We start from the raw sequence: 26,288 nt of genomic DNA on the forward strand, positions 1-26,288 counted from the left end.
TCAAAATCTAAGGGGTTAAAAAAAGAGTAAGGACAACTCAAATGACACATACTTGTCAATAATTAGACGTACATCACATTTTAAGTCATGACTCAAGTATTAGTTCATATTGTAAATGTGATGGCTGGCATAGCAATTAAAATATATATATATATATATATATATATATATATATATATATATATATTTTAAACTTGTAAAAAGTAGTTAATAATTATGTAAAATTATCCATACATTTAAAATATTTACCTAAAACCTAGACTGCTCTATCGTGCAATTGCAGTTCTTGAGGGCATGGTTTCTTGTTGTTATTGTTTTGGTATAAAATTTTAATCACCTTAGAAACAAGATTAAAAAAATCTTCTTATACCACCCTACTTCCACAATCCCCTTTCCAAAATACAGTGACATGAAATGTTGACGCATCTTAATTGTTCAAGAATGGTCATGAAATTGATGACTGCTGCTACTTCAAGCAGCAGCAGGTGTTCTGACTCCAATAAATCACCAAGTTATTACCTTTGAAAGTTTAAATGATTACCAAGGTTCTTATAACATCTGAAAAACTACAAATTTGAGATATATTAATAAAATATTCATGACTTTCCCTTCTTTTAACTATTTAATATAAAATATTAACTAGCATGATATTAAATCTCGACCATCTGAGAGCTATGTCTAAAGATCTTTAGGCTATTTTATGTTTAAATATATTTATTTGTGCCAGGACAAAGGCAATGTTTTTAGTATTTACCCAATGATGTGTGTGTGTGTGTGTGTCCCCTGTATGTATAGAGAGAATTTATAAACATCTCAAAGGAAAGAATGTCTTCATATATTCTCCATGGAAATTTGTACCTTTCCACAAGAAATATCTCCTAGATATCTGTAAAAAATAAATGTCTTGGATTTAAAGAAATGACTGGGAATCATTTCAAATGACATCCCTAATGATAATGGAGTGGAACATAAAAACTTTTCCAGCCAAAGAGGAGAATCAGACAGGTCTATTTTCTTGGTAGAAGAAAGCCATACTGTATCATCTGTAACATTTCAAATTATACTAGTCAAATGAGAGTAGTCTGTTTTCTGCAGAAATCTCAGAACCAACCAGGGAAATGTACCCGATGATCTAGTATTATCACCATTCTAATTGCGAAGATCCTTTGAATTTTACTCTTTCAGAAATCCCACTTTTATCTTTGCAATGATGATCCAAAAGATTAAAAGAAGGCCTTTGAGTGACTAAATTTGCCTACTCAGGTTCGTGCAGGGTCTCCTGATGCCCCATTGCTGTCTTGTCAAAAGGCACTTAGGACATCAGTAAGTATAAGGCACAGCTAGGACAGGAGATGACACAGGTGAGAGAACAGCATGTAGTCTTCTTGGTTTTATGGTTTAATTTCTGATGACCAGGGAGGGTACTTATTTCAGTCCCACTGGAATCCTGACAAGTTTTAGACTTCTGAACAGGGAATGCAATTTCGCATCTAACCAAATTCAAAGGATGCTGTCCAAAGATGTATCTTACTTCTTACTTTCTTTCAAAGATTTACTTCTGAGTGTGACTCAAAAAGGAGAACCTAGACACAGTGAATACTAAAGAAATAGATTTCTTCCTTACTTATCCTATTTGATTTAAATATGCTCTGATTGAATAATGGTCCAAACTCTATTTATGATTCTGATCCTACCACAGGGATTTGTAGAGATGGATCCTTAATAAATACTTTCACAGATGTATCTAAATGGTTTCTCTTCACAAAAGAATGCCGATCCTGGGGTTGCTGCTGTCCTTAGAGGTTGGCTGTGACAACTGGGATTTCAGCTGTTACTCCACATTCAAAAGGCAGTGAGGTTTGAACATACATAATGACTGCTCAAAGTCTTGAGCTTCCTAGTCAACAGTCTGCTTGTTCAAAGTAGCTGCCCTGGGGGAAGTGTCACCAAACAAGGGATCAAAACCACAAGAGGAAAAAAATATTGATTATCCCAATGGACCAGGAAAAATGAAAGCAACTGTAACCTGACAGAATGGTGCCGTTACATGATTATGCAGCCACAGAAGGAGCTGGGTTTACTGGCTGAAAAGTTCTTTGATGTTGTGGCCTGAGTGTTTCTGGGTGACATCTTACAACTACTACTGCATTTCAACCAGATCACTGGAAGGTTGACTTGGAAGATATGTTGCAGATGAACTGTGTACAATTACTGAGGATGGGAATAAGGCTGGAGAATTGTCATAAAGGTCTGGAGTCAGCACTGGGGAGGACTCTGAGTCAACGGGTTAGCAGGGCACCTGGCTCAGTTCAGTTGCCTTATTTCCAGAACAGAGCCATTAAGAGTATTTCAAAATTCCCTTTATGATCCTCCATGGAACTCAAAATTCTCTGAGGTCTTAGTAGAAGGAAGTCACAAAATGAAGCAAAACTATTAGATTTCACTTGGTTCATCTCCTCTAGGGGATCTCAGTTGCCCCCTGGGAGTGGTTCTTCTTTTCCATGTATTACCTTCATTTTTTTTTTTTTTCCTGTCTAGAAGTCTAGCTCTACCCTCACCATATAGAAAATTCAGTAAAATTCCAGCTATTCATTTCGAAAGCCCAAAAGCATTTTGGTTCTATTTAAGTTTGTACTTCACTTATATAAATTCCTATTTTATTTGAAACAGTCAACATCTCACAACAGTTTTATATAGGTTTGAAAATGAACTACCAAGTATTTCTAAACCTTGGCTGTCTGAGAAGATTTTAGATTTATTTTTACTTTACATACGTATCTATGTCAGATTTATATTTAGTTATTTTTTTTAACTTTCATGGATGCCTGAATGTTCTTTTCTCTCTTCTACCATTTTGACTAAGTATACTGGAAAATTCACTCTTCTGGACCCATAGAGAATCATCCCAGGGTGATTAAATTTAAGATTTAATTGTTTCAACAAACAAAATTTTCACCGTAAAATCTCAACTATACATAATAAAAACTTGTTATTTTCCTATTACTTTTTAAATGAACTTAGGTATATTTCTTGTATGTAAAGGATACGCTTTACCTTGGTATATACTATATTATGTACATGCAGACAATGAACTCAGAAGCCTCCAATAATGTTAATACAGTTGAGCAGTTTCACATTTATTGAACACCTGTCGTATTGTCTCTTTGACTCAGAAAAAAAAAAAAAAGAGTTGAGGCGTAATTAACAGTTCCCTCCCCGTGACCACTTTGCTTAGGCTCTAGAAAGTCATGTCTGGTGGTATATACTTCCTACTCTGGTGGTGGAACCTTCGACCTTAGACTGATAGCTTTATTACATTCAATACTGAGATCAGTAAAATTAGATGGGCTGCTATTTTATGAAAATAAAATCTGGTCTTCCTTAGTTTGATTTTTATTTAAAAACTTATTTTAAACTTGCACATGCTTGAGCATATATATATATATATATATATATACCTATTATAACTCATAACCTGGTGCTTTTTCTTCTAATAAATAGAAACAGATTCTAAAATCTCTAAAACTCAACAGTAAGAAGTAGGCTGGGTCACACCTAAGAGTCTGCCCTCAAATGGCTAGAAACAGTAGAAGCGCAAGTAGGAAGCTCCTAACGGCAGGTTAGGGACAAACAATGTCGAGAAAATCAAGAGAAGTTTCTCTGGAACTCAGAAAATGGTTATGGTCTATCAGTGAGCAGCTAGAAGAAAAGATAAATGCTAAGAAGTCAGTTGGCACCTTTATGCAGAAGGGCTATGGAGAATAGGCTAGGGCAGCTGAGCCAGTGGCTAATACAAAATCCATGAATTTGAAAGAAAAGTACACAACTTCCTTAAGGAGTGAGCGAGAAAGCGTGTATTTGGATTACCACCATTTGTAGTTACAAGCAGAAGTAACAGAATGAGAGAAGTATTAAGACCTTCAGTTTATTTTCGAATCCTGCTCTAAGCAAGCTATGGCATAACATAAATGACGGTTAGAACTCAATCTATGTCTTTGGTGTTCAGTTAGGAAAACAGTATATGGTTGGATTCTTAAGTACGGGTACATGGATTGCCCACCCCACTTGTGTATTTCTTTATCCTGAATTAACCTCACCAGTGGGTCTATGCTACTCTAGTTAACAATATTGCTCTCTGTGTCTCTCTGATTTAACTCATTCACTTAAGAGATTATCTTGCTCCCTTTATTCTTAACAGAGATAAGACAATCCAAAAAATAAAACTAATGCATCAGTAAAAACAGAGCTGTAGGCCTCAAAAGGTCTAGATCAAAGGCCCCCTAACTACAACCAATGGGTAAATGTGGCTCATCATAGTTTCTTCTTGTAAATTGTTTTCTTAGAACACAAACCAGTGCCTGGGTGCCTGGGTGGCTCAGTGGGTTGAAGCCTTTGCCTTTAGCTCAAGTCATGATCCCAGGGCCCTGGGATAGAGCCTCACATCTGACTCACTGCTCAGCAGGGAGCCTGCTTTTTCCTCTTTCTCTCTGCCTGCTTCTCTGCCTACTTGTGATCTCTGTCAAATAAATAAATAAAATCTTTAAAAAAAAAAAAAAAAAGAACACAACAGTGCCCATTCAGTTATGTACTGTTTATGGTTGTTTTTGCACAACAGCCGAGTTCAAGAATGGCAACAAAGACCTCAAAAATTGCAGAGCCTATCATTTTTATTATTCAGTCTTTTAGAGAAGTTCCTCTAAATGAAGGTATTAAGAGGAGGGGGTGTGCCTGCCTGACTCAGGGGAAGGGCGTAGACTCTTGATCTTGGGGTTGTGACATGCAACACCAGATTGAGTATAGAGATTACCTAAAATTAAGAAATGTAAATGAAGGTATCAGGGTCTCCATGCCTATATTCAAATCCAAGTTGGCCTTAACGCTGGTTATATGATACTGACGAGGATGTTACTTATTCTTACTCTTGTGTATTGCTCTTTGAGATCCAGTTGCCTCATCTCCAAAATGGGAATCATTATAGAATCACTTTCTAGGATGCTGTAAGGATTCAGTGTGATAATCCATGAGCCTGATACAAAATAAGTACTGTACCAGTGCTGCTTCTTATTAACTAATATTATTCCCCTACAATCCTTTATTCAAGGATATGTTGTAATATCCACATTCCCTTGTCCAGGATATAAAGCTCTCTCACACTTGTAGGCATTTGGAATAAAGATTTCACCACTGAAATCTGAGAAAAACCACATTTCAATAATGTGATTAAAATGAAAACAAATTTAGTTTAATTAAACATTGAGACTGGCAATTGTGCATCAGGCAGAAACACATTTCTAGTAAATGTTTAATAATGCGATTACAGAGTGTACCACATGCTCTGGGATGTGGGAAACAATAGTAAATTTGCATGTGAATTTACCTCTGTCAACGGAATGATTCTGAGCTCCATATACAATAGGAACTGAGTATCCTGGGAAGCAGATGGAAAAGTGGGGTAACAGAGAGAGGGGGTGGGCACACACAAATCTATGTAGAATCCCAGCGTTGATACTTTCTGGCCCCGTGACTACAACAAATGTGCTCCAACCCCCTGAGCTTTGATTTCTTTCTTTTTTTTAAATTTTACTTATTTATTTGACAGAGAGAGAGAGACAGTGAGAAAGGGAACATGGGCAGCAAGAGTGGGACAGGAAGAAGCAGGCTTCCTGCTGAGCAGGGAGACCAAGGCTGGGCTTGATTCCAGGACCCTGGGATCATGACCTGAGCCGAAAGCAGACACTTAATCGACCAAGCCACCAAGTACCCCTGCTTTATTCTGTAAGAGAAAGAGATGAATTCTTCTCCTCTGTAACCATGGGGCAGATGACACAAAGTGAAATGAGGAAGGAACAATGCCTGCCCTTTTGTTCCCTCAGTGTGAAAGGTGCAAGGTGTCGCATCACAGTTCATGCTTCTGAATGTCTAGTTTGTTGGCACTGTCCCAGAGAACCAAAGATCACAGCCCAAATTTCACCCGTGCCGCTCCAGTCTGGTCCTCGGGGGTCCATCAGACACTTCTGTGGGCCGTTGAACCCAGATTTTATCTGAATGCCAGCACCTTCTTACTCTCTCTGAAACTGCAGGTACCACCCGGCGGGTAGTACACAGAAACACTACATTTGCCTTCCAAGAAAGACAGGCTCAAGTTCCAGGGATTCCTGTACTAGTTTAGGACCTGGTGAGAGCTAATCTCATAAGCCTCCATGTTTCCACTTATAAGACGAGGATGAAAATAGTCTCTACTCCTTAGGGTTATTTAAAAAATTGAATATAAGAACTCAGTGTACTGCCTGGTACTTAATATATGCACGATAATATTTAAGTATTAAAACTATCTTGCTTATGTACATGTACTTCTCTTCTACCTGACGAGAAGATCCGTGAAGGCAGGGGCTATGTTTTATTTCCCATCATGGACCCATCAGTTAGCATGGATTTATATGCAAAGTTGATTTTGAATTAACATTTGTGGAATGCAGAATGCATGAATGCCTAAGGAGATTAGTCCCCTCAAACTCACCCCACTGATGAGGTGGGGGATTAGCAACATCTCCTTTTTTTTTAAAATTAAATTATTTATTTTCAGAAAAACAGTATTCATTATTTTTTCACCACACCCAGTGCTCCATGCAATCTGCGCCCTCTATAATACCCACCACCTGGTTCCCCCAACCTCCCACCCCTCACCCCTTCAAACCCCTCAGATTGTTTTTCAGAGTCCATAGTCTCTCATGATTCACCTCCCCTTCCAATTTCCCCCAACTCCCTTCTCCTCTCTAACACCCCTTGTCCTCCATGATATTTGTTATGCTCCACAAATAAGTGAAACCATATGATAATTGACTCTCTCTGCTTGACTTATTTCACTCAGTATAATCTCTTCCAGTCCCGTCCATGTTGCTACAAAAGTTGGGTATTCATCCTTTCTGATGGAAGCATAATACTCCATAGTGTATATGGACCACATCTTCCTTATCCATTCGTCCGTTGAAGGTCATCTTGGTTCTTTCCATAGTTTGGCGACCGTGGCCATTGCTGCTATAAACATTGGGGTACAGATGGCCCTTCTTTTCACGACATCTGTATCTTTGGGGTAAATACCCAGGAATGCAATGGAAGGGTCATAGGGAAGTTCTATTTTTAATTTCTTGAGGAATCTCCACACTGTTCTCCAAAGAGGCTGCACCAACTTGCATTCCCACCAACAGTGTAAGAGGGTTCCCCTTTCTCCACATCCCCTCCAACACATGTTGTTTCCTGTTTTGTTAATTTTGGCCATTCTAACTGGTGTAAGGTGATATCTCAATGTGGTTTTAATTTGAATCTCCCTGAGAGCTAGTGATGATGAACATATTTTCATGTGTCTGATAGCCATTTATATGTCTTGATTGGAGAAGTGTCTGTTCATATCTTCTGCCCATTTTTTTGATATGATTATCTGTTTTGTGTGTGTTGAGTTTGAAAAGTTCTTTATAGATCCTGGATATCAACCTTTTGTCTGTACTGTCATTTGCAAATATCTTCTCCCATTCCATGGGTTGCCTCTTTGTTTTTTTGACTGAGACCCCGAATCACTAAGGAAATGTTGAAAAACAAAAATAAAGCTGGGGGCATCATGCTACCTGATTTCAAGCTTTAATACAAAGCTGTGATCACCAAGACAGCATGGTACTGGCATAAAATCAGACACATAGACCAGTGGAACAGAGTAGAGAGCCCATATATGGACCCTCAACTCTATGGTCAATTAATCTTCGACAAAACAGGAAAAAATATACAGTGGAAAAAAGACAGTCTCTTCAATAAATGGTGCTGGGAAAACTGGACAGCTATAAGTAAAAGAATGAAACTTGACCATTCTCTTACACCATACAAAGATAAACTCAAAATGGATAAAGGACCTCAACGTGAGACAGGAATCCATCAGAATCCTAGAGGAGAACATAGGCAATAATCTCTTCGATATCAGCCACAGCAACTTCTTTCAAGATATGTCTCCAAAGGCAAAGGAAACAAAAGCGAAAATAAACTTTTGGGACTTCATCAAAATCAAAAGCCTCTGCACAGCAACATCTCCTTTTAATAAAAGGCAACATCCGTTAGTAAAGAGACTTCTGAAGTGTTTCTGCTATTTGAAAGTGACATATAAATTTTTTTCTGGTCCATTATCAACTCATTTCCATCATATGCTTTTGATATAACCTTTAGCTTTTGTTTTTTTGTTGTTATTTTTAAAGATTTTATTTATTTATTTGAGAGAGAGACAGAGAGAGAGAATGAGCAGGGGAAGGAGCAAAATCAGAGGGAGAAGCAGACTCCCCACTGACCAGAGAGCCAGATGTGGGACTCCATCCCAGGACTCTAGGATCATGATCTGAGTGGGAGGCAGACTCTGCACTGACTGAACCAGCCAGGCACCCCAACTTTTAGCTTTTGGCTTGAATTGTCCTTTTCCACTTACACACCTACATCCCCAAGCGCTCTTAGGCAGCCCTGTGGGTCAATCGCTGGCATGTGGCAAAGCCTTCCGTCTAGGCCAACACCTAGCAGACTTACCATAAGGCGGTAAAAGTATCCTGGGGAAAAGTAACGCATCTCATAAAACAAACTAAACTATCAGTGGGAATCACATCCAGGACACATTAACTCCATGAGCTGAAGATTAGAAGTGCCTCTTTCTCCTTGACTCATTCTATCTTTTCTCCTCTGACCCTCCTGTCCCCCTTCTTCAGCCTGCCGGCATATTGACGGGATTTTCCAGGAGGGGAAGGTCTTTATCTCCCTGAGACCAGCTGCAGTATGATTACAATCGATTGAGTGAGCTACAGTTTAGAGCGCCTTTCATTACCCTCTGTGCTTTATAGAGTTATAAACGACATACTGTATGTGAATATATATTATTAGTATTATCGGATATTTATGCACCACCTTTCCATAAGAAGCTAAATGTTCCTTTTAGACTTTAAGTAACTACAGGGATCCTGCAACCTTGTACAAACCTTAAACTGAAGAGGTTGAACTTGGAAACTTTTCCTATAAATACAGCTATACTTCTGGACAGGCTCTGAGGACATTTGATGTCTGTCTGACTCTGAGACAGAGTGAAAGCAGTCCAGGGTAATTGCATTTTGTGGTCAGGATAGTAATTCTGGATTTTAATAGTTAAGGTAAATTTTACAGGCCAGAGTTTCTATTTGCTATCTAAACTGGAGCTTCTCTGTGACAATAAGAAAAAAAAAATGCAATTCAGTTAGCTAGCTTTGAAATTATGCAATGTTTGATAAGTGTTTTAATTTGAAAGAATGTGTGTTAATTACAGATGCCTTGCATAGAGTAAGATGTCATTAGTATTTTTCTGTCATATTAATTTCAAATGAGTATAATTTTAAAACCACATGAAAGGTGAACACACTGTATTTCTCATCTTGAAAGTGTTAGATTTGGTTTAATATATACATATACTCATTATTCATAAGAACTGAGAAATCCTTTTCCTTATATTTCTAGTTAAAGAGTGCCTAGGAGTGACCCTCGATTTTCTCATCACTATGTCGCTGAGTCCCTAGACTATATAATATGTGTATCCTTTAACATATGGTTAAATAAATAATCATCCTGGGCCTTTTGTTAAATTCCATCTTCCCCTCTAAATCCCAAGGTAGTCTACTAAAGAGGAGAAAATCATTAACTATAAACCACCATTAAGGTGTTTACCTCATAAAGTCTTCTAGAAGTTTCCAGAGACATTATTCTTTTGATGAACAAGTTTCTATATCAAAATCACAGTCTTATTCACAAATGAATTCTAGATAAATAATATCTTTATTTACTATAACTGCTGTCATATTACCTGATGTAAATCTTCATAATGATAACAGACTCCTTTGTGTGTTATTATATCATAAATAACCTTGAGCCTTGTGTTGGCTTAATGTCTCAGGGACATGTGTCTTGTGTCCATGTGCCATGTGTTTATGAGTTCCTTTTCTGTCTATCCCAAATGTTCTTCTCTCTTTCATAGGGTGTGTGTGTGTGTGTGTGTGTGTGTGTATGTATAAACATATATGTGTATATAAATGTGTATGTATTCTTGTCTTTTTGTCTTCTAGGTGGTTAGGTTTAATTTTAGCATTAGCTAGAAGCCCACAGTTTGCTTTGAAAGTCTTATCAGCCTCTAAGAGACATTTACAGGGACAGAAAGGCTCTAGGTTTGATAGCAGTAATTGTATTTAACTTTTAAGATACAAGGCTATTTATCTTGTGGCTGGGAATTCACAGAAGAGAAAGAAGGGTTGCCGGATAAAACAAAAATTAAACAAAACAAAAAAACTACTATGCACCCTCTCAACACTCTCCCATCCCCCAAGACCTTTCCACAGTAAGAGACTCGCATCTAAGAAAGCCCTTCCCATCCACGTAAATATGGTGCTAGAAGATAAAAGAGAATTGTGAAAAGAAAGAGGCTGCCAAAGTCCCGGAGGTTGAACCAAGGATCTGGAGGAAAGCAAATGTCACAAATGCACTGGGAAGTGCTCACTTCTAACTTGGCAGAAAGTAGAGATTTCCAGGCAAGTACCTAAGATCTCTGAACGACTCCTAATCTGTAAAACGGGAATAAAACTAACAACAACCCAAGGGTTTTTAACAAAAGTAAATAAGATGTTATGCATGAAGTGGGATGATTTTGGTTAGGATGGTGACATCTGCCATTTCTACCTCTCTGGGATAACAATCCAGTGAATCAAGAGGGGGGATCACCCCCTGGTGTTATCAAGACAACATACCTTAGCTGAGTCTAGAAGGTATAGGATTTCGTAAATGCTCATTAATTTATTACTGCTGTAAACAGAGATTTACATTCTATAAAACAAGTAAAAGGAAGCAAGAGACAGTATGTTCTAGTCCTGTGTTGCCTGATTCTGGCCACTAGCTAACCAGCCTCATAATGGCCTAAGGACTGAATTGGAAAAAAAAAAAAATGTATTTAAATCTTCAGTGCCTAGGACATAATAATTGTACAATAAAAATAAAATTTCAGGATTACCTGTGGTTCAGACATTTGAGCGTCTTGTATGTTGGGCTCCCTGCTCAGCGGGGAGTCTGCTTCTCTTCTTTTCGCTACCCCCAACTTGTGCTCACTTTCTCTCTCTCTCCCTCAAGTAAATAAATGAAATCTTAAAAAAAAAAAAAAAAAAAAATTCAAGGCCTCTGTCCTATCAGCCACATCACAAGTGTGGCCGCATGGGGCTAGTGGCTACCATGTTGGACCCCGCTGCTAGTCAGTTTGATAGGAGAGAGAAAAACCTGTTTAGCTTTCTAAGTATCAGCGATTCTCAAACCTAGCTGTATATAGAATCACCATGGGAGCTTTTTAAAAACTATTGATGCTGAGGCACCCGAGTGGCTCAGTGGGTTAAAGCCTCTGCCTTTGGCTAGTCGTGGTACCCGGGGTCCTGAGATTGAGCCCGGCATCAGGCTCTCTGCTTCTCTGCTCAGTGGGGAGCCTGCTTCCCTTCCTCTCTCTCTGCCTGCCTCTCTGCCTACTTGTGATCTCTATCTGTCAAATGAATAAATAAAATCTTAAAAAAAAAACAAAAACAAAAACTATTGATGCCAGGACCTGTGCTTCTGAAACCTGACACTACACATGAATCACCTGAGTATCTTATTAAAATGCAAATTCTGATTCATTAGGTCTGGGGAGAGGCCCAAGATGCCCCATTTTTCACAAGCTCCTGGGTGATTCCAGTGCTGCTGGTCCACGGACCACGCCCCAGACCGATCCGATTACCTGTATCTGGGACCTGAGAACTGGCAGTTTCTTAAAAGTTCCCAAGAGAATCTCATTCATAGCCAAGTTAAAGAACACTGCTTTGTAAAGAAAATCCACTGAAAGGAATTTTATACATCTTTTCGCCAAAGACCAACCTCACTCAGCAAGTTGAAAGTTCCCCGGAAGTAGAAACTCACTTACTCGTGTATCCTAATCTGTTCCTGACAAGCCGGACTATTTAGCAGTCAGAATCCTAGGGATGCCCTAGTTTGATTGATTAACTGATACATTCTGTGACCCAATGTTCGAAGAACTTATTTATAAGATGGTTTCAAAATGTACCGCGCCATGCTCCAACACATTCATTAAGCAATCCTTTCTCTCGTTGCCATTGTATCTCTACAGTCTCTACAGTCAGGTTCAAATACAGCTCTCTCTTGATCATATTTTATTTGTTATTCCCCGTGCAGGCGTCACTATCTATGTTGCGGTTTTTATCCCCCCCTTTTTTTTTTCCTTCCTCCAGTTGAACTGAAAGTAACACTAGTTCTGAACGGATGAATGAGCAAGTAGATGGGGCTTGTTTTAATGTGGGCTTCAAATCTGGCAAGGCCTCAAATGTTTGCAGGCAAAGGCAGAAAGAAAAAGGAACGAAAACCTCCTGGGTAGGAATTAATGAAAACCCAATACAGGAAAAATTTCAGCATCATGTCAGGTACAGGGACTTGTTTTTAACCCTTCAAAATCTCAGTAATCTAAGATGAGATGTGGACAAGGAAACCTCTCTTATTTCACTTGCGACATCACTAAGCACAATAGCAATGTTTTTGCTTTTAATACCTATAAAGATAAGATTCTATGGGATTGGACACCTTCAATTATAAGGAGTTTTCTAATTGACTGTCTTAGAAGGAGAGCCACTTCTCCATCCTTTTCATGTTCTGAGCTGGATGGTCGGATAGCATTGAAGCTCAGGTCATCAGGGGCATTTTATTGACTGAAAAAAAAGGGGAATCCAATAAAGAGCTCTTCAAATGAGTTGGTATGCAATACCAAGAAAAAAAGAAAAAAAAAAAAAAACCATTGAGACCCTGCTCTCCTCAGCACCGTCTGCAGTGGGAAGATGGAAAGTCTTGCACATCAGAGCTGCTCGTCAGCCTTCATTTTCCAGGAAGCCCGTCTCTGACCCAAAAAGCCTCTTTCCCCTCCACACTCAGGGTTCCAGTAGGCCTAGTGACACAGCCAGCCACCCAGGCATGGTAGACAGGCTCTTGAACAATCCTAGTCAGCTCAGCCTCCCAGGGGACCTAGAGCTGGGGCTAAAATTAACTCCTCATGTTTAAGACGCCTTTCACCTCCCCTCCCTTGTCACCACCACTGCATTGTGTCAAGACAGTAATCAGAGGCTTCATAAGGAACATTTGTCTGTGCCTGGATGCCAGCTCTGGGCTGATTCTGCTTTTACCTCCCTCTCCTGCTCCGTAGGCTTTCTATTTTCAGGTTCAAAGAAAGAAGTTGCTTTTGCGTTCTATACACAGTATTAAGTGATATAAGATCCCAATAGCTATAGAACTACTTTTCTTTTGGATCCATCCTGATTCACAAAAAGCCAATGCTGCCTGCCCTGGGCCCAGCTGCTTTCTAAATATGTCACACTGGGATGCTTCAGGAGAGTCACATAAAATCCTATGAGTGTCCAGGAGAGGAGAAGATTCTGGAGTTGACCCATTCATCATCCTGATACACAGGGACCTGTTGAGCGGGAACGGTTCTTTAAGAACATGCCCTCAAAATGAGCTAACTTACGCAAATATTCTGTAGGAACTCCTCCGTACTTCTTAACTGTTTAAACATTAGCAATAGACAAGTAGCACAACTGAACTCCTTTTGAGAGTTTCTATACTTATCACTATCGATAAAAGAGGGTAGCGTGGAAAAAGCATACATCCCTTTTGCAGAAATTGTGTCAAGCTTGCCCAACCAGATGTCTTTGTTCTCTGATGCCCAGATACAGGGGGTATTTTAATCTTATGGTTTAATATAAATCAAACATTGCCAGATTGCTCTAATGATGCTTTAAATTTAGTTAAGTGGATCCTTTCAGTAGCGCAGGGAGGCAGGAGGGAGAGAAAATAAGGTATCCAAAGATCAAAAGGTGACCACTCCCAAGAAGTCTTGGAAGAGTGGAATATAAAACTAGATTGGGGGTGCCTGGGTGGTTCAGTTGGTGAAGAGTCCAACTCTTGATTCCAGCACAGGTCATGATCTCAGAGTTATGAGCTTCAGGAGCCCCAAGTCGGGCACTGTGCTGGGCATGGAGCTTATGTAAGATTCTCTCTCTCTCCCTCTCCTTCTGCCCCTTGACCTGGCCTCACGGCTCTCCACTCTTGTTCTCTCTCACGCTTTCTCAAAAATAAAAATATAAATTTTTAAAACTAGATTGTTCCAAGTGAATGTTTACCCATTAAAAAAAAAAGAAAACTAGAAATAAAACTAGAATGTTGGACATTCCATTTACCACTTTTCAGTCCAGGCAATGAAGTATGATGATTACTAGTTCAAATACTCAGTATTCTTTGAATCGCCTCATGGAAGCACATTGCTATTGTTGTCAGGAGGACAGCTTGGGCGTATTACAAAGGAGCCTTTTAGCACAGCTAAAAAACCTTTTCTTTTTAAAAGGATTTTCGACTCCACACCTCATAATAACCACCTTTGTATGGTTATTGGTACTGACCTGTGTATTAGGACACTTTAAATAAAAGGAGTAAGTTTAAAATGACATAAGAAGAGAGATGTTCATTTCTACCCATGCATTTTTCAAAACATCCCCCAATTTTTGTGGGAACAAGAGTGGAAATTGTGTCCAGTTGAGAACAGGAGAACATGGTCTTAGTCCTGTCCCACATTTACTATGTGACCTTAGGAAAATCATAGCATCTTCCTGGGTCTCTTTTTAAATTTGAAATGGAGAACAAGAATGTCAAACCTACCTAATTTGTGGGCTATTTAATGGCCACAGTGAAGAAAATTGTATGAGTGAAGACATCATAGTAAAACAATGCTACCTAAATATTTGGTCACTCTCTGACTTAACTAACATTTTATATACATTCACTCAATCTGCACATTAGCCCTGGAAAGTAAGTATTAACACAATCCCATTTTATAGACCAGTAAACAGAGGCTCAGAGGTTAAGCAGCTTGCTTAAAGTTATTGAGGGGACACTGGATCGACACATAGGAAGAATACACACTTAGAGAAGCAAGAAAACAGAGTAAAAGAGGAGAATGTGGGGCGAAAGAATAGAATACTATTTCTGAAGCATCACAGTGATCATCCCCCAAATCAAGAGTATTAGAAATTCTTACACTTATTTTATGGTATACTGCTGAATTGCATACGGGGAGAGACAACAAATAATTCAGTGCTCAGGGCCCTTCGAGGTTTTAACTCAGGCTGCCTTAGACTCACAGCTGAGGACACCAACTCCAGCCAGATGACTCCAAAGCCCACACTTACAACCGCTCTATTGCCTTGTGCTCGGTCGTGATAATACTTATTATTCCTAAGTAACGGTTACCAGTAGCTACTAGTAATCGCTTTCAATGGTAAGCAATGCCATTCAAGAAAAGTTTACTCTGTTTTGAAAACATAGCTAGCAACCCATAATCTGGAACCAAAGATATAAAGAGACAGGCACACAGCCAGGGTCACTGATTTTCTTACTGTGGTTTTTAAATGACCATTAAAGAGTCTTCAGCAAACTCATGGGTTCTATATTGGCTCAGGGCAAGTGGTTAACATCAATTTAGAAATCTCTGAAATTCCTAATAGAAACAACCAACCCTACAGCAGCATTAGCGGGGCCAGTGATAACACGCATGGAGAGCGAGTTTTCTGATAAGCAGATGAACAGCTTTTCAGATCTCAGGCTATTTGGATTCCCGTGTCCATCCATCTCTCAGAGTGTAAGCACAAAACATTTAAAAATCAGGTCTATTAGTGCCTAAAGAATTTGGATGATGATAAGAATTCATAGCCGCTGCTAACACCTCTGGCTGTCTTCAAAGGCTCATAGATAAACGTATAAGGTCATTTTTGTGCCTTAATCTGAGAAGTACTAAGTGTATGACAAGAGACTCCCAGCAAAGGCTGAGCTGGATATTGTGTGGATACTGAGATGGTAGATAAATGGGTAGGCGGGGCTTTTCATATCAATAGCTTGGGAGTCTTGTATGCTTTTTGTAGATGCTCCTATAATCCTTAAACCAGTCACAGGAAGACTGGCTATTTGGGGGTGGGGGAGGGGGAGTGAGTAGTAGCACCATTACTTCTGATTGGCTTTTAAAGAAAATTAATGCTGAATTAGGCGTGAAAATGATAGCCTTCGGGTCATTCAAAATTCTTGGGCCACAAATAGACAAATTTACTTTCTGTATTTCTCCCAAATGTGATGATAATTAGCTAAACAGCTCTTAAAAACTTCTGAAAATGTGCTTTGGGCTCCCTTATCCCTGCGCCTACTTCACTATTAAGGAAGTGAGAGGACGGCAGGCAGTAAGGGAATTATGGGGAATTTGAAGCGTAGGAGAGAGAGAGTGAACATTAGTGAAAAGTTCCATATTCTGAGCTAGCCTCTTGCATCCACCAAGTGACAATGCCATTGTGGAACAAAGGCCCTCAGCCAAAGTATTTTCCCTTCCTTTCCTGGAACTTTGATGATGAGGGTTCAGGACTCTCTTGCTAGGAGAGGTGAGAGATGAGAGGGAACGCTAAAGGATGATCTGAATGATCTCTTTAAAAGAAGGAAACCTGTCCCCCCATTGCCCTTGATTTGGCCATCTGGCTCTGGGAGTTTGGCAAATGCTCCTTGACCATAAAATTTAAACAGATGATTAACCCCTCTCCCTCCCACACCAGCATGCTTGCTATTAAAATGCCTACTAGGACTAATCTCTGAATAGCAAAGCAGGCTTAGCGTTAATGAAAGGAAAAATTGGCCAAGTCAACCAAATGAATGAAACCTCACTCTTCATTTTTTTCTCATCGTTACCCTGACTTGATATTCATCACTTTAAGTTTTAGTAAACTTCCTTTTACAGTCTTTCTGAAATCTCTGACCATCTGTACCTTCAACCTCGCCTGCCTAAACGGTACCATAGAGTCCAGATTTTAAAAAAATGGATTATTCTGTGATCATCAACAGTAGCTCACGATGGAGATGGCACCCCATCCCTCCCCTGGTCATCACCTGCAACACCCTGGAAAACCTAAGGCCATTGTCTTTAGTATGAGCCAGTTGGGTAGTATGTCAGGTTGACGAAAAGCGTCCAGTGCATAGTTAGTAAGTCTCCAGAAGCTCCTTACACCGAACCAAGCCCTGACGTGATAACTCTTCTCATACAAACAAAAACAAAACAAAACAAAAAAAACATGATTGATGGGCTTAGTGATCAGTGTTTTATGATATAGGGACAGTCATGAAAAAGTTGCCACTTAGGAGTAAGAATGGGAGAGCCGAAGAGAGCGCGTAATCACGGAGTGCACAACACGTACCTGTGGGGTAATGTTCATTCACCGGCCAGTTGTCCACCTGGAGTGTGGCGTTGCCGCCGTTCCTGGTGAAGCGCACCACGTGATATTTACCGTCATTGACGGGGGTTCTCTCCTCCTTGATAGAGATGTCAACGGTGCCAATATTGAAGACGACTCCAATTTTCCCCTGTTCCTAGGATAAGGAAACAAAAAAAGCATAGTTAGCACCAACCGCAAAGTGTTCTCTTTAAAGTGGATCCTCCAACTGGCAGGAAACCTGTAGATACCCAGAGGGAGCTGTCTGCATGAAGGGAACAATAGTAGCCTACATTTCTCCGTGGGCTTTCATCTGCAGCATAAAAGCCAATGGTATAAAGCCACCCAGATTGCTCTCACGGGCTGCCCTTGCACAGGTTACATCATTTGATTGCTCTCCACAGATATCAAAGCTGGAAACCACAGAACCACGTAAGAGCTGGGCAGTGACACTGCAAAGTACATTTCTGTGAGAGGAACGAAGCCTGTTTTCTAGGGGAGGTAATTAGACACTGGAGCCTAGATCACCTCGCAGTTTGGATTTAGGACTAAAGAGGAAATATAAGCATACTTGTGCATTTCGGGGGGGGGGGCGGTGATCAAGGCCAAGGGGGGAGGGGTACAATGCATGATGAGCAGGCAACAGCATAGAGGCTAGCATTCTAGATCAACACCTGAGGACACACCGTGTTAAGTCTCAAACCCATAGGAAACGTATCCTTAGGAGAGGCCAGTGAAACCGAGCTGGGGTTTTCAGGGTAAGATGACTGGTACTCTTCTCACACGTGTGCCCTTATTCCTAAGGCTCATCCCAAGAGGGATTTGATATTCAGCAGCTGTACACTACATAGCAAATGAGAACCTCAACGGCTCCCCCCAAAAAGACTTCTGGGAAGGAAAATACAATGAATTCCAGAAGAGAAACACTCTGGCAATGGAGGTGATGATGATGGGAAAGGTAGAGGCGACGGCATCATCTGCTTCCCGAGAAGTGCCAGAGACACTGAAACATGAATAATGCTATTAAAATTCTTACTTTTCTCCTCTAGTCATCGGTTACGACTAAGAGTTGGAAATAGTATTCACAATGAGACACAAAACGGAAGTAAGCTTACTGGTCAGATTTAACCCGGCTCTGTCAACCTCCCAGAAGGTATCACAGCGCACGGCACATCAGGGGGAATGGGCTGGGGCAGGCGGAGACATCTTCCTCCGTTTTTCTAGTTGTCTGACTTATTGGCAACAGGTTGAACATTTAAGGACAGTGAAATTTAGCGGTAACCCTGACGTTCTCTTTGTCCGCAGAGTCTCTGTTCTCCTCTCTGTTCTTTTCCAAGAGGTAGAAGGAGAATAAAAAGGTGGAGGGGGAGGAGAACAGGCAAGAGGAGGAGGAGGGAGGAAAGGGTAAGAAAAGGAAGCGTATGAAAAAAGAAGTGCAGAAGGCACATAAACGAAGTGTAGGAAGGATTTCATGGAAACTCAGATTTAGTAATTGGGTCCATTCATTTATAAACAAAAATCCATTCAAAACATAGCACTTGTTGTGCTTCAAGTTAGTAAATTAAGACTTCTGGTGAGATTTTAGGCATTGGGTTCCAGATACTTTGGTACACTTCACTTCTTTTTTCAAAAGGCAGGCTTTCTTCATCTTGCCAATTTTCCTTTAGGAGGTGAACACATCTTATTCCTGATAGAAGACTGGACAAGTACCTAGGAGTCTTGATTTTAGAAATTAGCCCATCGAAGGTGACTAAGAAAGGCGGCTTTCAACATGCAGGGATAGCTGTGATATGGGGTGGACATTGCCCTTGCCTTTGTGTTCAGATCGCACAGCACACAAGGTAGAACGATGTGTGCAATCCCCATGTTCTGTTCTCCGCGAAAAGGAATCCAGGTACCCTCCCAAATGGGGACTAAATGTACTTATGATTTTGTAAATCCCTGTTTATTGGGACACTGTGTTCTCAGGGTGTTTTTTTCCCCACCCCCTACATCTCCATCTCCACCGCTGAACAAAGCACCTGCATTAAAATGGAGAAATGAAATTGATGATGGGTTCTTTTGCATCTTTCATGCCCATAATTAATACTGTGATGGATCATTTTATTCTTTCTCCTTCATTCTCTAAAAATTCAGAAATGATACTGTGATTTTTCTGCTTTCCCCTACTTAAAGCACCGGCCTCCTTTTCTAAGGGTAGGTGCATACATGTTAGAAACTACTCATCCTTATGCCTAAATAAGCAAGGTTATAGTAACCTGAGTCATAACCTGTTTAGCGGAATGAGAGAACCAGAGGAGTTAAGAAGCCATAAGTGTAGACACCATTACTCCTTTGCCCACCCCACAAACGTGGGCTGTTTATTGCACCACTGTTCTTCAATGAGAAACCACTATATAAATCCTGGGCGCACGGAAAGGGCTGCTGGTGATTCAATTCACCTCTGAGTCACTAATTAATCAGGGGTGGAGAGCAGTTTTAGGTAGAGAGGAGACCTTTAAACCAGCATTCTGCAGCTTTTCAGCCACAGCAGCGGCACAGTACAGTTCTGGCTCAGTGAGTTGGCTGATCAGCGAGATATGTTCTTGGGCAGATTTTCTGCAAGATCCATAATAGATTCGAGGGAAGAAAAGATTTAATCTCTGCCAGAATAAATATTTGGTCCTTATCGGAGGCACCACACATTTGCCACTGTAATCAAGGCTTCAGAGAGATCGTCTTAATCCCGCAAGAGCTCCCGCCAATGTCCGTGGAGACCCTTACACAGATGCCCCATCGTGTTCCCCCACGGTGGTAACAGCGGCTGTGCTAGACCTCAGATGTGCTCTCTTTACTTGCGGTAATAAGATTTCATTACTGCAACCTCCTTGTCATTTGTCATGGGACCACAGTGGCATTGTAATCTGTGGCTAACTGCTTTGTCTCCGTTCATTACAAGTCGTGTGGCAAGTACCCATATAGTTGCCTAGGATTGAATTCATCACGCCCAGCTGCCATGAAAATGAACTCTGCTGGCTCGTGCGTTTGGAGAGGAGATGATTTGAGGGATAAAGAGTGTTGACTTTGGAGACAGCCCCAGCTGACCTTTTGGGAAAGTGACCTAACTTTTCCAAACCCCTTTCTAGTATTGTAAAAGTGGGGACAGGACACCAGCTTTCCAGACTTCCTAGGGCTGTTCTAAGGCTAAAGTGATACGATTACAATGATGAACATGACACACTTGACAAGTAATAAAATATTATTCAAATAAATGAGGTCAGGAGAAGGAACAATCCAAACATTTGACTGATGACATGTCACACCCTGTGAGTGCTGGGGAAGTTAATTTGTTCAATAGGATAAACATGGTTTCAGCATGGCATGGTTCAAATAATGCCTCTCTCTGGCTCTGAGAGTTATGTGACCTTGGGCAGGTTATTTAACTTCCAACTTCCCCACTATAAAGGGAGCTGGGGAAGAAGGGAAAGGCGAATTGCTACCTTTGAAGCTTGTTGCGAGGATTTGAGGAGAATACATGTGTGGGAAACACCCGGCACGTGGCTGCCCATACTTTGTCAGTCATCTTCTCCCCTTCTCTCCCCTCATCAGTATAGATGAAAGTGGTGGTGCGCGCTAAGGGCCGGCTATTGGGCGACAGTGTCATCAAGAAATATTGTAAACATAAATGTGAATTTTAGCAAACAGAACATTAAAAAACAACATCTGCATGGTTGATTTCCTGTCACAATTTGGTAGCTGCTCTCTCTTCGCATTCCTCGGTGTCTTTTATAAGCCCGTCCAACGCAAGCAAAGTGTGGCTGCAAAACCAGCATGCCTATAAATTTTAGTAACTCCATACCCATCACCACTAAAGTTGCTACCAAAGGCAATCACTTCAATCTATGTTCCTCCTTGATATTAAAAACACAGACAAGTGGTAAATCAGAAGACATTACCAAAGAATCCTCAAGTGCAATAAAAAAAAAAAAAATGTCTGTTAAAACACACACACACACACACACACAAAACAAGACTGAACAGGAAAACGGCTGTCTGTAAATAGCCAGTAAGTCATTCTTCATCAATAATAACGGTTTACAAGCCCACCTGGTTCCTCAAATTAGTCTGGCTCCAGCTCTCTGATCTTCCATCAGCCACGTTATATTATTGCTGTGGAGGTGACCCAGGAGATCCTACCAACACCAAGCTCAAAATTCAGGAGCAGAGATGCACAAGGGCAAGAAAAATCCTCAGGAATAAAGACCTCCCCACAGGTAATCTCTTCATTCATTCCGCAGTGCCCCCAGGGAAGGCAAAAAGCACCATCCTCTAGTTTAGACAATTGAAGCTGACAGAAACAGACCTAGGACTCTCAAAGGTATGCCCGGGAGATGTGCAAAGGAAGCAGTTCTCAATATCCTGGCTTCCAGGCTTCGAGTGAAATCTGTGAGTTCAGGGCTAGGCAGTCATACAGGAAGAACAATAGGTATGTGATCCCTCTTGGGGCCAGACACTGCCAGGTCTGGCATACCTGTTCCAAAGTCTGGGTCGCAGTAAATAACAGTCAGTGACAGCATTACTGTCCCCCCATAATCGGCTCATACTAAGAGAAGATTTCTAGGTCCCCTTGTGATGTGCAGGGCCAAGAAACCAGTGGTAACCAATAAATTAGGTGTCACTCCTGAGCCACACATTAAACCGCTGGTTTGAGTTCTCCCATTGGTTCTCAACCACTGTGCCCAGCAAATCTCTGGCAGTGGCCTCTTTGTCAGCCTGGGTCATTGAGGGAAGATGGCAACAAGCCAACTCACAATGGACATGGAAAATGAGAAACAAAGCTTGATTGTTTTATGCCACCAAATCTTGAATCTGCTTGTTATGCAACATAACCCAGACTATGGTGAAGAATGGGTGGGTGCGTGGAAGGTACTTTTTGATAGAACAATTTTTTAAAAGATTTTATTTATTTATTTGACAGAGAGAGATCACAAGTAGGCAGAGAGGCAGGCAGAGAGAGAGAGGGAGAAGCAGGCTCCCTGCTGAGCAGAGAGCCCGATGTGGGACTTGATCCCAGGACCCTAAGATCATGACCTGAGCCGAAGGCAGCGGCTTAATCCACTGAGCCACCCAGGAGCCCGATAGAACAATTTTTGAATTCTTACAATTACCCTCCAGATATTATAGACTAAAAAGATGGAGATTCAGAGAATTAGGAATTCACACAACTAAGAGAAGAATCACTTAAGATTAAAATCCATGGGTTTTCCACCATGCATCGCATGTATTACATGCTGCAGTTGAGTTACTTATATAAGACACTGTAAACGTCACACATTATATACTTTGTTTGCCTAACTTGCCTAATCTGTCTACCTAAACTAATAGTGTCTGTCTCAAATGTAGGGATACTGACAGGTGCTCAGTTAATATTTGTTAAATTAATGGATAAGAGGATGAATGAATAGGGAATTAGAATGCATGGTTTTGGTAGAAAAAAAAAATTGTGTTGGTAAGTTTTTATACCATGGGAGGTTAAATAGGATTTGTGTAGCAGATGATAATGAAGAGAATTGTTCACCCATAGCCATTTTTTTTTGCAATAAATCTTAATCAAAACATATAATCTCACTGTGCTTTATGTATGCAATCAATGAAAAAAAAAGATGAGGCATAACTTTGATTCATCAGATAATTTTGGCTGAGGGAGAATTTTCCTGAAGTTCTCTAGGGTAAAACAGTCTTGTGTTTACTACAACACAGTATGGACACTTTTCATGGCCAGTCACTGTCTTTCAGTGAAGATCATCAGTCCCTTCTTTCAATGTTAAGGTCTCCTTGTTCTAGACTCAAGATAATTGTTAGCTAATAAGCAGGGAGTGTGTACTTTCTGTGTGCCGTTGTACACTATTGAAAATTCAAGAGAGAGAAGAGACAAGGTCTCTCTCTCAAGACATCTAAGCCCATCAGGAATTGTCCAAACGGACAAGACTCCAACTATGGAACTTGGAGATGATGTGGACTTTCACTATCATCCCAGGCCCCTTCCTTTGGTCGGCGGGGGGCTGGGGGGGCAGGGGGAGGGGTACTGTGACAGGAAGGGCAAGAGAAAAGGAAAATGTCTGCTCTAGGTTCCAGAAGCCTTTGTGATTTAGAATCAGAAGACCTGAGCCCAATCAAGCTCCACATCTTGTCCAGGTAACCTCGAGGAGGTCATTAAACTATCTATATAAAGAAAAACAACAACAAACAAGCAAACAACAAAGGCAACAAGAGTAATACCTGTGTTAAATGGAATTTAAGAGAAATGAACAAAATCTGGCAAATTCTGAACTGCTCTTCAAAGGACGATATAAGAATGACGTCAATGGTGGGGGTGAGGTGAGGGTGGCGGGGATAGCGAACAAAGAAATAGCGTGACAGATGATGAATGAGTCGGAGGTGTTTGCACACATCCTATAGGATACCACTCTATTTAAAATGACTGTCTCCCATTCAACATCATCCGCTCTAGAATCTGTACAGATTGTCCCTAGAGAATTCATGTTAAATGGCTTGGAAACAAATTCTATTTTCCTAAATCTGCACAGGTCTCAGGGACCTTTGCACCCACCCAGCAAAACTGCTTACACCTCTCCACCTACAGCTGTGCTTCTCCTCTTGTTGTGCTGGAGTGTGGTTGTGGGAGGTCAATCAATTAAAGCGGATTAGATCCATGGACTGAATTACTAACAGAGGGCCAGGAGAGATAAGACTGATAAATAGCTCAAGACAGCTCCGTCTCTAACTCTAAGCAAAGAAAAAAAAATAAAATAAAATAAGAGGGAGCGTGGATGACAGCTCAGGACAATGGGAACTCTGACCTGAAATGGGGGAGTCGAGGAAGGACAAGACAGCCAGGGCAAGTAAATAAGGTGCAAGTCGGAGCCAATGCTCTAATAGTCACTGGTCACAAATGGCATCCTGAGTCACCGTGTCCTTCAAATCCACTCTGCACATTCACTTCTGATGCGCAGACCCCCAGCGTCAGACCGGCTAGATATGACTGTTTGGTAGTTAAGTCTGACTGCAAAGCAAAAATTAAAGTTGATTTCCATAGAAGCCCTAGTGTTGCACCAAGACCTTGCAGGCTTCAGGTGACAGCTGGCAGGGCAGTGATGACTGACTACAACCTGGTCCAGACAGAACATCTCCCATAAATGCCTTGTTTTCCCCCCAAATCTCTACCACAGCTATGAGGGAACTACCCAAAGGCTTTAATAAAGAGATCTCAGGCCCCGTGCTCACAGTAACAACACTATAATCCTCAAATATTTAAAAAATACATATATTTTAGATCATCAAGAATATTATTCTAGATCATCTCACGTCTCATCCATACATTTACAAAGTGTGGTCCTGGGACCAGCAGGATCAGCATCCTGTGGGGACTTGTTAGAAACATAAATTCCTGGATCTAACACCAGACCCTCTGAATCAGAAACCCTGGAGTGGGGCCCAGCAATGTGTATTTTCACAAGCTCTCCAAGTGATTCAGACGGTTGCCAAAGTCTGGGGACCACTTCCTTATGTCTTGGTTTCACGTGGGCAGTGGTTTCAACTGGGAGTGATTTTGTGCCCAGGGACATTTGGCAAGGTCTGGAGACATTTTTTTTTGGTGGTCTCATCCAGAGGTGGGGTGTGCTACTGGCATCTAGTGGGTCAAGACCAGGAATGCTGCTAAATCTCCAATAATACACAAATAAGAAATATCTAGCCTGTAACATCCACAGTGTCCCTACTGAGAAACTCTGCACTAGGCAGTACAAAACTTTAGTCACACAACAAACATCTATCTCTAAAGCATGTGTGGCTTGAAAGAAGCTGATCTAGAAACATTTTTATATATGACCTATTTTTCCTCACAGTGCCCCTTCTTTGAAGTATGAAGGAATATACACACATATACAATGTTCTACATGCACACACTATGCGAGTGTATGTGAGCACATGTTTGTGTATACACACATGCAAATTTTCGCGTTTGGTCTAAAACTGTGATCTAGCTCTCAGAGCACAGGATAAGCTCTGTGCATCTTAGCATTTGGATAACTGGATTCTCCCTAAACTCTGTGTGGTATTCCAGTGCCTGTTTTACAGATGGACACTTGGAAACACCAGCTTACGTGGCCAGAAAGGGGCAGGTCTGGAATACATGTCTTACATTACTTTCCCTGACTGGTCTTAGTAACCCCCTTCTCTCTCTCTCTCTCTTTATTATTAACCTATAATTTACTATTTGTTTCAGGGGTACAGGTCTGTGGTTCATCAGTCTTACACCATTCACAGCACTCACCATAGCACACAGTCTCCCCAATGTCATCCCCTTCTCTTTTAACTCCTTGCTACTAGCCCCTAAGAAAATGCCCCAATACATCTCCCAGCACAATTTTATGGTCCCAACTCCCATCTAGTCCCTTGACTCTTTACTCCCAATGAGGTAATTTTAGTCAGTTTCCACAAAGATGGATGTTCAGCAGCTCCCCTATGGAAGAGAGACTAATAAAAAGCCAGCAATCTTTCTAGAACTAGTCTGTGGCTGTAAGGAAACCTTTAGTGATTTTCCAAAGTGTTTTATTATTTACCTGTCTTTTAAGGGTACTTTGCATTTGAATGATTTCAGTATACTTCCACCTTTTGATTTGACCTAAGGAAGGCTTAATAGGTTTTGAGTGTCACCTGTGCCTTTGAAAGGCCTGAAGTCATTAAGATAAGACCTAACATCCAAAATTGGAAGCCACGTAACTTGTGCAGGAGAAATACACAGAAAACTTAGGGTGGTATGGTTAGAACATAATTAGGGCAGGTGTGTATACTAGATTTTCTGGTTTCAAACAGTGTAATAATATTTTTTTGATGTGCTATTTCAATTTTTAGTAGGAAATGTGTATGTAGAGGATCTCATTAAAATTGACTTATTTGAATACC

The 26,288-nt window shown here is 40.8% G+C and overlaps 1 protein-coding gene across 41 annotated transcripts in view; it reads right to left on the reverse strand.

Annotated features, from left to right (window-relative positions):
- The window catches only part of NRXN3 (neurexin 3), a 1,566,681-nt gene that overhangs the window by 166,923 nt on the left and 1,373,470 nt on the right, over positions 1 to 26,288 (reverse strand). For all 41 annotated transcript variants that reach the window (XR_009355806.1, XR_009355805.1, XR_009355804.1 and 38 more), the window contains one exon: positions 17,331 to 17,502. Coding sequence is in view for 37 of the 41 variants with exons in the window: in XM_059182678.1 (XP_059038661.1) it covers positions 17,331 to 17,502 (172 nt within the window). In the remaining 4 variants the exon portion in view is untranslated. The remainder of the gene's footprint in view (positions 1 to 17,330; positions 17,503 to 26,288) is intronic.

This window comes from Mustela lutreola, chromosome 7 (assembly GCF_030435805.1).
Source record: "Mustela lutreola isolate mMusLut2 chromosome 7, mMusLut2.pri, whole genome shotgun sequence".
NCBI classification, from domain to species: domain Eukaryota; kingdom Metazoa; phylum Chordata; class Mammalia; order Carnivora; family Mustelidae; genus Mustela; species Mustela lutreola.